This window comes from Mastomys coucha, unplaced genomic scaffold (assembly GCF_008632895.1).
Source record: "Mastomys coucha isolate ucsf_1 unplaced genomic scaffold, UCSF_Mcou_1 pScaffold22, whole genome shotgun sequence".
In the NCBI taxonomy this organism is placed as follows: domain Eukaryota; kingdom Metazoa; phylum Chordata; class Mammalia; order Rodentia; family Muridae; genus Mastomys; species Mastomys coucha.
In genome coordinates, this window is record NW_022196905.1 from 211,678,794 (window position 1) to 211,694,117 (window position 15,324).

At 43.7% G+C, this 15,324-nt stretch overlaps 1 protein-coding gene across 11 annotated transcripts in view; it reads right to left on the reverse strand.

Moving 5' to 3' along the window:
• Large1 (LARGE xylosyl- and glucuronyltransferase 1) overlaps positions 1-15,324 on the reverse strand; it is a 503,421-nt gene that overhangs the window by 18,919 nt on the left and 469,178 nt on the right. For all 11 annotated transcript variants that reach the window (XM_031340318.1, XM_031340326.1, XM_031340316.1 and 8 more), the window contains one exon: positions 6,971-7,249. In XM_031340318.1, coding sequence (XP_031196178.1) covers positions 6,971-7,249 — 279 coding nt within the window. The remainder of the gene's footprint in view (positions 1-6,970; positions 7,250-15,324) is intronic.

Below are 15,324 nucleotides of genomic sequence, written 5' to 3' on the forward strand. Positions count from 1 at the left end.
GGAGGAGGAACAACAACAACAGCAGCAGCAGCAGCAGCAGCAGCAACAAAACAAAAACAACAATAGTAACAAAATGTTGCTGAGAAGTCAGGTAAGATAAGAGCTAGGGATGTCCACTGGGTTTGCGAATGTGTAAGTGACTTTCTCCTTAACAGCTAGCTCTTGGAAAAAGACAAGAAGCAGTTTCCCAGACCAGTGACTGGAAGGGTATGAGGACAAGTTATTTATAGTGGCATCTCCTAGGAAATCTGCAGACCCAAAACAAGGGTGGGTTTAGATTACACTTAGGAAGAGAATCCATACCACTTAGCTTTCAGCTCCTGCTTCATTCTGATTGAATCCTGGACAGAGGTGAGGCAGGGATATGTAAAGAGGCCTGTCCAAATTGCCCAACGGTAGGTAATCGGTATTAACTTTTATTCTGAAGTGATTGCTGGCAAAAATTAATTTATCTGATATGCTGGTTATTTTTTTATCAACTTGAAATGAACCTAGACATATCTGGGAAAAGAAGATCTCAATTGGGGACTTGCCTCCAGCAGATTAGCTTGTAGGCATGTCTATGGGGGAATTTTCTTGACTGATGATTGATGTGGCTTCCACCTCTCTGTGGGTGGTCCTATCTCTAGTAAGGTGGGCCTGTGGAGTGCAAGAAAGGTAATTAGCTATGAGTCTGAGAGCAAGCCAGTAAGCAGCATTCCTCCATATCTCTGCTTCAGTTCTGGCCTTTGGGTTTCTGTCTTGAATTGCCCTGACTTCCCTTCATAAACTATAAGCTCTAAGCTGAGTTGTGCCTGCTGAGTTGTTGTTTTTGATCGTGGTGTTCATCACAGCAACAGTAGCAAACTAGAACAGACAGTTTACAGGAAAGACACCAGCTAACCCTTTTCCTAATGGCTAGGAGATAGGAGAAAAGGTCCATGGACCCTTCTAGGAGTCACCCTGGTCACAACTTTTCTGAAGATAGGATTCAAGCTACTTCTGGTTTCCAGCAAAGGATGAACTACCTCTATTCCAACCCCTATTCTGGAGCCTTCAACTCATTCAAAACACCCTGAACGAGAAGAGATTCTTCTTTTCAAAGCCATGACTGTAGGCATGCATCACAAACCCAACTTAGTGTTTTCTTTGGGAAAAGACGATCAGGAAAACAACATATTGTGGAGGTCCAGAAGAGTGAGAGGCACTATTGCATTTTGACCAGAAGAGACTGATTCTGAAGCTATCATCTGTCTGGGTCTGTCTGGGTGGGAAGTGACTTCAAATTGATGTGAAGCCAAGGCTAGTGCTCTCAGTACATGGTGGGGCTGGCTCGAGGGATGCAAACGAGCAATAATAGTGGATTACAGAATATGCGTGGGAGCCTGTGCCCAGCACAGAGGGGCAGCTACATTTTAATTCAGCTATATGTGTGTACTAGAGGAGTGTGGCCACTTCTGTTTTAAGAGGAAACCACTAAGAAGGTTTTCAACAAAGGGTTCTGATGCCTCCCATGAGATGTGAGTTTGAAGGGAGGCTAAACTGTGAGACAAGCAAGCATCGTCACATACAATCATTTAAATAAGATGATTTCTACTGTATTTGGACTTCAGTATAATTACAGGTAATTTTCTTAATTCTCTGAACTTTTTTTTTTAAATCTTATTTTTGTATTAACCAAGCCCTATGTGCTTGGATATTAACAGAACCAAGGTAACATTCTCCAGCTAATAAACATGAATGAAACCAGATACATAGACATTGAGTACCAAGCTTGAATGAGCAAATATAAGTATAGTGTTCCAGGGCAGGGGAGGTCGGGAGACAGAGAGATGAAGACAGTTATCTGTATATGCAGTCATGAAGGAAATCATAGAGAAGGTAGCTGGAAGACAGACCTATAACAAGGTCAGACAGTCAAGGTCCTCTACCATAAGGAGGATTTCTCAAGCCCCAGGAAGATGGGTAGATTTTTAACTAATGCCATAATCAAGGGAGGGCTTGTGAGCAAAGAGTAGGTGAAAAAGAGCAGTTGAGAATGAACCCAAGAACAAAAGGTAATTAATAATAATAATAATAATAATAATAGTAGTAGTAGTAGTAGTAGTAGTAGTAGTAGTAGTTACAGCATCTTGACCATGAGCATGGCTCTGACTTGTGGCCTCTATTCATCATCATCCCTTAATATCCTCAGCATCTCCAATGAATAATTACCCTTTTCCAGTGTTAGCAACGATGGCTACATATCACGGAAAGCTCACCACACATGCGCACTGAGTTAAATGTGCGCTGTGGGTTACAGCAGGAGCTACCAGAAGTGCAGTTCTGTTGCCAGGGCCCTGAATTCAGATTTAGCCTAGATAATCACCAGATGATACTCTTGAGCAAGCCCTGGGGCCCCAGGGTTGGATAGAATCTGTACTTAACCTGTACTCTGTAGGGTTTTGTAAGGGTTAAATGGTTGTTTTTTTTTTTTTTTCAGGCAAAGGTTGAGACAGTTCTGATGAATATATCTTTCTCTGTGTGCGGACCAGGTTTATGATTATGGTTATAGTGATGAGTCTGGATATGAGCTCATCAGGAATCAGGAACAATCAGCAGGCTAAAAAGAGAGCACTTCTGAGAACGTTCATAGAAAGCTAGGTACCCAGGTAGCAATGCTGAGCCCTGAGGTGGGGGACTCAGCCTGAGTACCCTTATCAGTAAAATGAATGGAGGTGCTGTTCTGCAAAAACACATGCAGGGGGGTTATAACAACGCTTGGCATACAGCAAGTACTCAATAAATGTTAAATGTTATAGATAAGGCAAAATTAAAAAGATGTATGGACCCAAGGAAATGCTTAATAGTTAGCATCTCTTGGCAGGCATCCAGCCTGACTCACTTGGCGCCACTTCTACACTTTCTCCATTACAAACCAAAGAAAATATGAAGAAAAGAATTTATGTGTCCCATTGGACAGAGTGGGATTACACTGAACACTCATTTACACATGCTACAAGATACAGTATCTCCTAGGGAGCCATGTTTGTGTCCTGGAACATAAATACAGGGAAGGGAATGGAAATACCCAGGGCTTATAGGTAATGATCAGTGGTGCAAATTTTGATCAACGATGGAAACCTGCCCAGTTTCATGGTGTGAACAGTCCTGGCTGTGAAACAGTCTGACATCTTACCTTCCAGAACCTCTGCCCTTTAACCCACCAGTCTCACCAGCTGCTCCTGAGTACTAAGTGTTCTGATGTCTCTTGCCTTTAGACCCATTGACATTTTAGCCTAATTTCAGCTACCAGATCTTTCTGAGTCCTTCCATGCCCAACCACACCTACCTGCTGTACTTTCAGTTCCTGTGGATTCTATTTTTGAATTCATAATGACAAACTTAACAGTAACAGCAAAGGGGGCAGCACAGACAGAGAGATTAGAAACCTCAAGCACACAGGAAAGCTGCTAATTCTGTACATTGTCACAAGCCTGCCACACCAGATATGCTCTGCACCTCTAGCCTTCCCAAGAGCATATGAAGAGGTGTCACAGACAAATAACATGAAGGTAGTTAGGTGCAAAGTCCAAGTAAATGTTCCCTAAGGAGGTGTGGTGGTTTGAATGAAAAATATGATTCATAGTCTCTGACATTAGTCCCCAGCTGATGGTGCTGTCTGGGGATATTTTTATGATGTAGAATTGCCGGAGGAAATTTGTGATTAAGAGCAAATTTTGAGATTAAGAGCCCCACCCGCTTCCAGTTAACTCTCTCTGCACTGTGCTTATGGTGGAGGATGTAAACTCTTAGATTTCTGCTCCAGTAACCATGCCTGCTACTTGTTGTCATGACTCTTTGCCATGACAGATGCTTATCCCTCTGGAACCATATGCCAAAATAATCCCTCTTTTCCTTAAGATGCCCTATTGCACAGCAACAGAAAAGCAACTGATATAGTAACTTAAAATGGGATTACATCCTGGTTTACTCATCACATGTTGAAAGCATGGTATGTGGGAAATCCATTTACTACACCTAGTCTAGCTGACACCATAGCTTAGCTTCGTAGCACAATGTGGGGTGTCATAACAGTGTTTCCCCATGACAACACATGTGTCTGAGAGCTTCTGTCACTGTTCATGCTAGCATCAAAAGATTGCTAGCTAGGAAAAAAATCAGAGTCGTAAGTATGGTTTCTGTGGATTCATGATTATATCATTGAAAAGGTCAGAAACCGAACCATAGTAGATCAGAGACCTACTATGTCTATTTCTCATGTCCATGAGAGAGAAGAATGAGATAGTTCCATGCAGTCACTCAACTGTCCTGAAGGTACAGGGAATTTGCAAGGGGAGATGTTGGGGTGATGGCTGGCCAATTAGTCCAATACAGTTGTGAGCATGCCATGGGATGCAGAATTAACTCCTACAGAGCACCTGTTATAACCCAGCAGTGAGCTGTTAGTGCCCCTTCATTAGCTAAGAAAAAAGTAGTGCTGAGGAATGGATCAAGCTGCCCCAAGTCACGGACATGTTCAAATGCGGGTCTGTGCGATTTCTCCATGTCCTCTGACCTTACTTAACAGTTCTGCAATCAAGAGTGAAAGCTGTATTTCTACCAGGTGCTTTACCAAACACAGGTAAGGGCTAGAAGAGACTCTGCTGACACTCTGCAGCTTTGCCTAAGCATAGACCTGACTTCATAATTTCTAATTGAGCTGTTCGTTTTGGGCATATTAGTTAGTTGCTAAGCATCTACTTGGTGAACTCCAAAGTTGACATTTTTTGGGAGGGGGGAAACTGGGGAAGACCTCAAGAAGTATGACATAAGCAAGAATTTGGGGTACACAGGTGACCTGCGTCTTGTTGTGCAATAAGCAAGCTGTGTGGATGCAAGGCCACTACATCCTCTCTCAGAAACAATTCCTTCACTTCTCTGAGACCTAATTTTGGTTATCTGTAGAAATGTTTATCTACTATAGAGGTGAGAAGAATGTTAAGGGGGTCAAATATCTATGTGTTACATGTTGCTTAGCACCGAGTATGGTCTCCATCAGCAATTTTTAAATCACTGTTCAGTAACACGTAAGGAGGAAACATAAACACAAATTCCTTGTGTGCCATGTTGTAAAATACTGCCTGTAAGGTATAGTCAGAAAATACCCTACTGAGGCAAGGGTCAGGCTTGTTTCCTTTACACTGTTTGCAGTGAAGACCCCTTAGGTGTGTGAGGGAAATCACAGAAGGCGAAGGGTGGGCAGGGTACCCTCCTCCAGCCGCTCTCTTCTCAGTCTGAGTTGAGGCTGCTCCTGCTCCTAACTACTTACCTATTCATCTAGTATGTAGGCTAGCATCTTGCTGACTACCAAGCTTTCCAAGCTGTGAGGGACAACACAGAGCTGAAGATTTAGTGTGACCACATGGGGGAGCCCTTGTTCTACATACTGGGATATTGTCACCCAGTTGGAGCTGGACCTGGAGAAAAATCAGTGAATGGAGTCTGGCAGTCAGGAATTCATTCACAGGGTGTTGTGTCACAGCTCCACCCACTGCTATGGTGGAAGGTTATATTGCTGGTAGGGCCACTTACCCTTTGTCTCTCTGACAGCTGATGGGGATCTTCCATGCTTACCAGGAAGGAAATGATGCCATGCTATGTTATACACCACTTTGTAATGACACGCTAATGAGGTTGAATACAAAGTGCAGGATACTCTCTCTTGCTAGAGAGAGGGGGATGGAGGGAGGGAGAGAGGGAGAGGGAGGGAGAGAGAGAGAGAGAGAGAGAGAGAGAGAGAGAGAGAGAGAGAGAGAGAGAGAGAGAGAGAGAGAGAGAGAGAGAGAGAGAGAGAGAGAGAGAGAGAGAGAGAGAGAGAGAGAGAGAGAGAGAGAGAAGAGAGAAATAGATCTTGGGAGTTCATATACAACCTGTTTGGGATAGTCAGAAACCCCAGAGTAGTTAGGCAAGGTAGGGGCCTGCCAGACACTCCTCAACTCCTATGGCTGTCATTTCTCTGAACTTGAGCCTGACATTTTGTCTCTCCAAACCTTACTTGCCCATGGTGTAGCATAATGCAGCCCCACAAGAGGTTGAGACTTAGTTTGTGCATCCTAAAAATATAAGATATATAAACCATCTTTAGGGATATGTGGATCTTGGAAGTCACTATCTTAGACACAGAGGAAATCCATGCTGACAAGTGGCAACTGGAAAAGGACCTTTTAATGATGCTGTTGGACCATGCAACTTTATATTTCTCCCATGTACAATTTTGAGTTGTGTGAGTTCTGCAATATGTTTCAATTCCTACTGTTTATATTAATTGATCCACCCAGCCTTAAAGGAGTGTATTACTTTCTGCTCTGCTTTGTGAGGAAAGGTGGAAAAGGACACTGGCTATCATGCTTCTGTGGCTGGGTGCTAAGTGTTGTGACTCGCCAGCTCCTCGCATACTAGGTATGGAAGACAGGCCAGCATCTTCCAGTCTTGTTTTGTAGTTTCTTGTTTGTAAAATGAAGACAAGAATATGACCCATGGCAGGGGCTGTGAGAGGTAGAAACAGAATGAAATCTTACATGTCAATCATTTTGTGGCATATACTCAAATGCTTCAATACATGTTAGGCATCGTTATTATTTAGGTTTGTTTTAAGGAACAGGCATTGGCTTTTTGAGAATAATTACAGGAAGCCTGTCTACTGCAAAGTTGGAAAAAGAGGCAGAAGTTTTAAGCAAGATGTTTCAATAGCAAAATAATATGTCACTATGGAAAATTGGGTTTAGTCTGTGCATGGGATAACAGAACTTAGTATGCACATTCCAAACTTGTAGACAGTGGCCATCACTGGACAGGTCCCTGCCCCCTTTTGGGTTGTAGTTGTCCTACCTATATTTGGTAAGTGGCAGACTAGACAGTGGTCTTGAGGGCCTTGAGGTCCAGCTTTTCATGAACTTGTGTGTCTACCAGCCTGAAGAGTGGACAGAGCAAGATCCCCTGGGTTCCTTACCTGAGGTACTCATAGAGCCCATACATAGGCAGGAAGTCAATGTCAGATAAGAACATGTAGGGTGTGCTGATGTGCTTCATAGCCACGTTGCGTAGGAGATTGACAGGATAGAACTGACCCTCCTTGTACACGATGTGGTAGCCCACATTCTGCCGGCTCATGAGCACCTCGGATCCCTGGGCATAGCGGAGGAACTGCTGGGCTTCTGCATCCGACAGGTAGAGGGCCAGACTGATGGGTCCCTCCCAGTGTTTACAGATGGCCTCCAGCATCTGTAGTCTGGAAGAGAGGTGGAGAAAGCAGCATCAGCAAGCCATCTTCCAGCCCCTGTCTCCAATGTCTCTTGGTCAATCAGCTACAAAACCAAATCTCTTAACTAAATATGACTCAGTTCCTCATCAGTAAAGCAGACAGACACAGAACAAGTACCTTGTTGATTCTAGTCTTTCTCTGCTTGCAACTGACTGCATGACATCAACAGTCCCACATTCATTTTCAAAGGGACTATGGATTGGCTGGGTGTTACCCCAAAGGTTCATGTGACAGAAGCCAGATCTTTAGTGTGGTATTGCTGAGACCTTTAAGAAAGGGGACTGGGGGGAAAGTTGCTCAATCATTTGGGTTGCCACCCTTACCTAGAAGGGGTGAGTGTATTTCTCATGGGATCTCAGTTGACTCCCACCACTGTGGACTACTGAAAAAAAAAGTGACACCCTTGGCTTCCTATCTCACCAGAGATCTTGCCTTATTCTGGAAATTCGGTGACTTTCATTGAAAAGACATGTGAAGATGGACATAAGGGAGAACACCTTTAATCCCAGCAGTCAGCAGGCAGAAGCACGTGGATCTCTGGGAAGTTCAAAGCCTGCTTTACATATTGAACACCAGAACAAAACACAGAGAAACACTATGTCTCAGAAAACCAGCTCCCCCAAAGAAGAGGAAGGAAGAAGAGGAAGAGGAGGAGGGGCAGGAGGAGGAGGAAGAGGAGGAGAAGGAGGAGGAAGAGGAAGAGGAGGGACAGGAGGAGGAGGAAGAGGAGGAGAAGGAGGAAGAAGAAGAAACGAAACAGAAAAAAAGGAGGAGGAAAAGGGTTTTCTTGATTCCTTTTCTGTATGCAGCTGTTTCTCTTTCGGCTTCATTGTGACATTTTAACAGCAAGGGACTCTTTGGTTCCCAACATTCACAAGCACTTTTGTTCCTATCAGCAAATATTTCGTTCACCAGAACGAATCTGAGTCTGTTGTAACATTTGAAGTTATAGCTTGTACCACTGTGAAGTAAATATATTTCTTTTCTTTATAAGTACTTAGGTTCAGACATTTTGCCACAGCAACACAGAATAAATATTGTAAATGAGGTGGGTTGAGTCTGTGTGTGACTATAGTATAAGGGCTGAATTTTTCCAGCCCAAACTCCTGTTTTCTCTCAGCAAAGCCTTGAAATGCTTGCACGTCTCCTAAAGCATTCACCTCTCCAGAAGCTTGGTCCCAAGGAGCATTCAAACAAGCACTAAGTGAGAAATAACTACAATTATTGACAGAATCTGGTGTGCGAACCACCTTCCAGAATGCTCACAGCACTCCTACGCAACTTCTTGTTGAAGAAATTGCAGCTCTAGCTCTGATTTGTGAAATTTTTGACCTAATATTTATAGACAGGTGCCTTAATGGGGTCTTGAAGTTGGTGAGAAAAGAACAAAATTCGTGTTTTGCAAAAGATACAAAAAAACCCATAAAGACAATAAAAACCTCAATTGTATATAGGGTACCTTGGGTGGTAATAGCTTTAATGTTCAGCATTTCCTGCGCTAGGACATTCTGACCATCTCTGCAAGGCAGAGGGCAAAGCACGCACTCTGTTCAGCGCAAGAGAACTGCTTTATGGTTAGCCTGGGCTACACAGTGCCATCCTAGATAGCATGGGCTCCCTCACAAAACTAAAGACACAAGAGCAGCAGCAGCAACAACAAAACAAATTAAAACAGACCAAACAGAAACAAAAGCACAGAACAAGTTTGCAGGGATACTGCAAAGAGCTGAGGAGATGGGGGTGTGGAGCAAAATCCAGAGAAAGAACAAAAAGGTTTCTCCAGCAGGAATGAGGCAGCAAGAAGGTTTGGCAGATCCATCCATTTTTATAAATTTATTGTTTTTAATAGTTGAGTAGTACTCCTTTTGTGTAAATGTACCACATTTTCTGTATCCATTCCTCTGTTGAGGGACATCTGGGTTGTTTCCAGTTTCTGGCTATTATAAATAAGGCAGCTATGAACATAGTGGAGCATGTGTCCTTATTGCATGTTGGAGCATCTTCTGGGTATATGCCCAGGAGTGGTATATCTGGGTCCTCTGGTAGTACTATGTCCAATTTCCTGAGGAACTGCCAAACTGATTTCCAGAGTGGTTGTACCAGCTTGCAATCCCACCAGCAATGAAGGAGTGTTCCTCTTTCTCCATAATCTCTCCAGCATCTGCTGTCACTTGAGTTTTTGATGTTCGCCATTCTGACTGATGTGGAATATCAGGGTTGTTTTGATTTGCATTTCCCTGATGACTAAGGATGTTGAACATTTCTTTAGGTGCTTTTCAGTCATTCATTATTCCTCAGTTGAGAATTCTTTGTTTAGCTCTGTACTCCATTTTTTAACAGGGTTATTTGATTCTTTGGAGTCTAACTTCTTGAGTTCTTTGTATATATATTGGATATTAGCCCTCTATCAGATATAGGATTGGTAAAGATCTTTTCTCAATCTGTTGGTTGCTATTTGTCCTATTGACAGTGTCTTTTGCCTTACAGAAGCTTTGTAATTTTATGAGGTCCCATTTGTCAAATCTTGATCTTAGAACATAAGCTATTGGTGTTCTGTTCAAGAAATTTTCCCCTGTGCCCATGTGCTCGAGGCTCTTCCCCACTTTCTTGTATATTAGTTTCAGTGTATCTGGTTTTATGTGGCAGTCCTTGATCCACTTGGACTTAAGCTTTGTACAAGGAGATAGGAATGAATCGATTTGCATTGTGTAGGGGAATGCCAGGGCCAGAAAGCGGGAGAGGGTGGGTTGGTGAGCAGGGGGTAGGGGAAGGGAACAGGGTTTTTTTTTCCCCCTACAGAGGGTAAACCGGGAAAGGAAATATCATTTGAAATGTAAATAAAGAAAATATCTAGTAAAAAAGATAAATAAAAGAAGTTTTGGCAGTTAATCATGAAGATTCTATTTCAAAGACATCAAAAGTGTCTGGTGTATAAAGCCTGTAGACAAGTCTGTGGGGACACTTGCTCGATTAATGATTGATATGGTTCACTGTTGGAGGTGCCACTCCAGGGTAGATGGTCCTGGGCTGTGTAAGAAAGCAAGCTGAGCAAGCCATGTGAAGCAAGCCAGTAAACAGTGTTCCTCCATGGTCTTTGCTTCTGGTTCTGCCCTGAATTTCTTCAATGTCTGATTGTGGTAGGGAAATCAACCCACCCCCACCCTTTTATTTCTGCTAGTAGCCTTTGGTCACAGTGCCTATCACAGCAATAGAAAGTAAACTGCCATTTTGTTCATCCCTCTCTATCCATTCCTATCCTCTGCCAGGAGCCGAAAGGGCAGAAAAAGCTGCCATTTCCACACTGGTGACACACTTTCTAATTGTAGTTCTGGAGGTAGAGTTACCAAGTTTGTTGGTTAGCTCCCCTAATTCACTGTGCCATTCACATAGAACCTACCTCTCAGTCAAAGGTTTATAAGCATACTGAAATATTTCTTAAATTAAAAATCAACCCAGGAGACACCATTCAGTATGCTGTGTTCTAACTAGATGTACAGGGTGGAGTAGAAGTGGTTGGGGAAATTTCTGCATTGGCTTTAGAGCCACATTATAATTTTTATTGCTTCTCATTACATGCTTCTCTCATAGAGTTTTACAACTTCCTATGTCCTCTGCTTTCAGTCAGATTAGGCCACGCGCCTACCTTGCTACCAGCCAGCATGATGGAGCACAGCAGTGGGTTGTTCTGTGGAGACAGAATGCAATTCAAGGATCCCTAACCCATCTGGGGCTCTGGCCTGGCTGGACTGGCCAAAGTGTTACAGCTTTCTAAGGGGAAGCTAGGGCAGGGCAGGTGGCCAGATCTCTTCTGCTACCATCACAGCTCCTGCACTAGCAGAGACATGGAGGCAGTCAGAAACAGGAGGTGGAGTCAATAGGCAAGATGTGATTGCAAGCAACAGCCCAGTCTTCTAGGTGGAGCCCAGGTTCAGTTGACAAATGCTTCAGGAGAGAAAAATCTTCCCTGGAGTGTTACAGCTCTTATTGAGGCACCCTCAGATGATTCTTGGTGCAATAACTCGCACATTTTATTCCTTGTAGATGGGACCTTATAAACATTTGCGGGGGGGGGGTAGGGTGGGATAGAGGGGTAGGAGCTTCCCATTGGCTCAGTCTGAGATGTTAGGGTTGTTTTATTTGCATAGGAAAGGACTTCACGTGTTGTCCCTATGTCATTGTCATGGTCCTCCTAGTAGGGTGTTGTGGTCATGTCTTCCAGGACAAGTAGAGATTTGTTGGAAACTAGTTCTACTCCTACCATTCTCAATTATGAGATTAACCTGGGTTTTGAACCTGCTTCAACCTTACCAGCTTTTCTGTCTGGTCCATTTGCTGCACACTGTGGGGCACTGTCTGGGTAGTAGTACTTGTCACCATGAATTAGAGGTTACCCTCTACATCCTAAGCTTGGGATGTGAACAATTTGAAGGGAAGGTATCTGTGGTCAGTATTTGCTCCTAAATGAACTGGAGCTCTCCATAAGGAGTCATGAGGGAAGGAGCTGCCTGGTCACTTAGAGCAGACCAATGTGACACTCCTGTTGGCAGTGAGTGCAGGAGCTTCGCTTGGCCAATATTACTATTTTTAACAGGTGTGTACAAAAACATGAACCTGCACTGTAAATCCAACACATTCTCCTGCTATCAGTTTGTAAATCCTAGGCAATATGGATGTGAACACACCCAGGGAAAGATGTGTATATAATATTTGCTTATATCATTACATTTACAGCACTTTACATCTTATGATATAAGACTCAAACATCAATGAAGCTGGCTTGACAGTATCATCACTACTTCACACAGTGAGGCTGGAAAGACCCAAGTACTTGACTCAAATCCACAAATCTAGGCAGTGGTACAGCTGGGCCTAGTATAGGTTTTGCTTTTCCCTCATTATTGTCTCTAAATGCCTACCGTCCTGTCCTAGTTAGCTTCAGCTGTCAACCTGACACAATGGAGAGTCATTTGAGGGATTCTCAATTGAGGAATTGCCTAGATCAGACGGGTGTGTGGTCATGTCTCTGAGATATGATACTTGGCTAGTGATTGATGGGAGATGGCCCAGCCGACTGTGGACAGCAGACAGGAGTCCTGGGCGATATAATAAAGGTGAGTGTGAGCCTATCAGTGAGACAGGGAGGGAAAAAAAGCAGTATTTATCCATGGCTTCTGCTTTTAAGTTCTCCCAACTTTCCTCAATGATGAGCTGTGACCTGGAAACAAAGCAAAATAAACCTTTCCCTCCCCAAATTGCTTTTGATCAGAACGTTTTATCACAGCAGAAGAAAAGCAAACACACAGCCAAAAGTCTCTAGCAGGGTATTCAGATCTAGCCGACGGTTTCTGGATGGCAACTGTGTTACAAGGGCTTCTGCAGGTTCTCTCACTTAACCCTAACCATTATTTCAGCCCTATTTAATAGGAGAAACAGAAATTTAAGATATTGAAGGAAATGTCAAAATCATCAGCTGATGAGCAGATAGATTTGAAGTTAAGCTCTTTGTCCTTAGGCCTCGTGCCTTCTACACAACACAGCATACACATTAGAATTCTGGTCACTCATGTTGGTACTAGTTCATGAGATTTTGTATGTACTTCAGTACAAAGTACTGGGCCTGTGTACTCTCATGATTATTATAACCTTAGGGATAATTACAATAGTAATATAATTATTCCCAGGTAACAGATAAGGAAACTGGGGCTTAAGGAGGCAAGATTACTTGTCTAAAAAAAGTCAAACTCAAGAAAGTCAGAGCCAATGATAACATACAGAGTCTGCCTCCAAGGGTCACATCTTGTGCATAACTATACTAGTTGTGTGTGTGTGTGTGTGTGTGTGTGTGTGTGTGTGTGTAAGTCAGAGGTAAATTTGAGTGTATTCCTCAAGATTTCTCTCAACCTTATTTTTAAGAAAGGCACTCATGTCCACTAGTTACACACAGTAAGGGTCACCAGACAGCCATGGCAGGCAAATTCCCACTCATTCTGGGCTTCCTTGGATGATACTCTGTGAGTTTCTGTATGTCTGCGGTCTTGCTCCTTCAAGTTTTGCACATTCTTCACCCACCCATGACTAATAACAGTGGTCTTTATGATACACTGATTGCACTTCTTCTACTGCCCTTTGTACATGGGTTCATTTCATTCTTAGAGCAATCCCAAGGCATCTTCATCCAGAGCACAGACAGACATGTCAGGTAGCTCACTAGACAATCAATCAAATGTCCTGTTGAAATGAGATGGCATGGCCTAAGGGACACTGTGCAAGGGCAGCCAATGTGAGTAACTTAAAAAGGAAGCTGCTCAGCAAGTCTGAGAGTCAGCTATGCAACATGGTCGGGTAGAGGAAAGCCGCTTATCTCTGGGACACTGACCTTGGAGCTTCAAACCCATTCACTTTCTGTAGCCAGTGAGGCTTGAAAAACTATAAATAAAAGATGTTGAGATAGATGTCTCAGCAATTAAGACTATGTACCACTCTTGCAAGGACCTGAGTATATGGCTCCCAGTGCCCATATCAGGCAGCTCACAACTCTTCTGTTTTTTCTTTTTCTTTTCTTTTCTTTTTTTGAGTCAGGGTTTCTCTGTGTAGCCCTGGCTGTCCTGGAACTCACTCTGTAGACCAGGCTGCCCTCGAACTCAGAAATCTGCGTGCTTCCACCTCCCAAGTGCTGGGATTAAAGGCATGCGCCACCACTGCCCGGCTAGCTCACAACTATTCTTGACTCCGCTCCAGGAGATCCAACACCTTCTTCTGGCCTCTGTGGGAACTTCACTCAACAAAAATTGTGTGGCTACATATACTTTACTCAGTTCAGGTTCTGGAATATACAAATCATGCTTCCCACCATGGGCCCTCTGGACTCACCAGTTCATCTATCTGGAAAAACCTTAGAAACTGGGTATGCCTGGCTTTCTTCCTTTCCTTCTACGTCTCTACAGACAATGTCCCCTTCTCAGAAAGACATCCCACAATGACACTGATCTACAGACGATCCCTGACCTGACAGGTATCATCTATCCCAGTACCTTCAAAGCCTTTGTTGCAGTTATAATTTTATTAAATTGTCCATGGATGTCTACATTCCCAATCCTGGGTTACACACTGCAAGCTTAAAACAATGTCAAGATTAAGATTCTGTCTTGGCTAGTTTGCTATGTATGCTGGGTATGAATTTATTTCAAAAGCTCCCCACTGTGACTCAATTTGTCTCTTGTCATATTGAGAGCCAGACTACCAGACAGTAATTAAGAAAAGGCTAGCTTAATAGCAGTGCCACTGGGAAACATCCATGAAGGACTGTTAATCAGAACACATGTGAGGAGAAGAAATGGTCATTGTTTAACTATGGCTACTGTGGTGGTTTGAATAAAAATGGCAGCACCTATAGGGTTGTTGGGCCCTATTTGGCCCTGGTTTGGGCCTGGAGGACAAATCTGAGCCTGGCTCGGGTTTTGTAAAATGTCTCAGTCACTTCCGTACTGGAGGGACTCAGCACGACTTGCTTAAGTCTGCCTTTGCCTAGCTCCCGCTGAGGTAGAGTAACTTTGTTGGCTCAGTCACCCCATACCTTTTGTTAACTTTCCCCTCCCCCTAAGTCATCTCACCGCAGCAGAAAACTCCATCTCCTCTCTCAGCTCTTTATAAAGAAAAGATGGAGCCGGGCAGTGGTGGCACATGCCTTTAATCCCAGCACTTGGGAGGCAGAGGCAGACAGGTTTCTGAGTTTGAGGCCAGCCTGGTCTAAAGGACAGCCAGGGCTACACAGAGAAACCCTGTCTTGAAAAAAAAAAAGTCCCCCCCCCCAAAAAAAAAGCAAAGCAAAGGAAAGATCGATATAATACAGTAAAACGAGTTCCAGCTTTGACAGACTCCCGGCTTGGGGTGGTTATTCTCCTGAGCCGCAAAGCTCACCATCCTGCTCAGCCCTGAGAAGCTCAGCTGGACTGGGTTCTCTCTCTCCTCTCCTCTCCTCTCCTCTCCCCTCCCTCTCCCTCTCCCTCCCCCTCCCCATCTCCCTCTCCCCCTCCCCCCTCTCT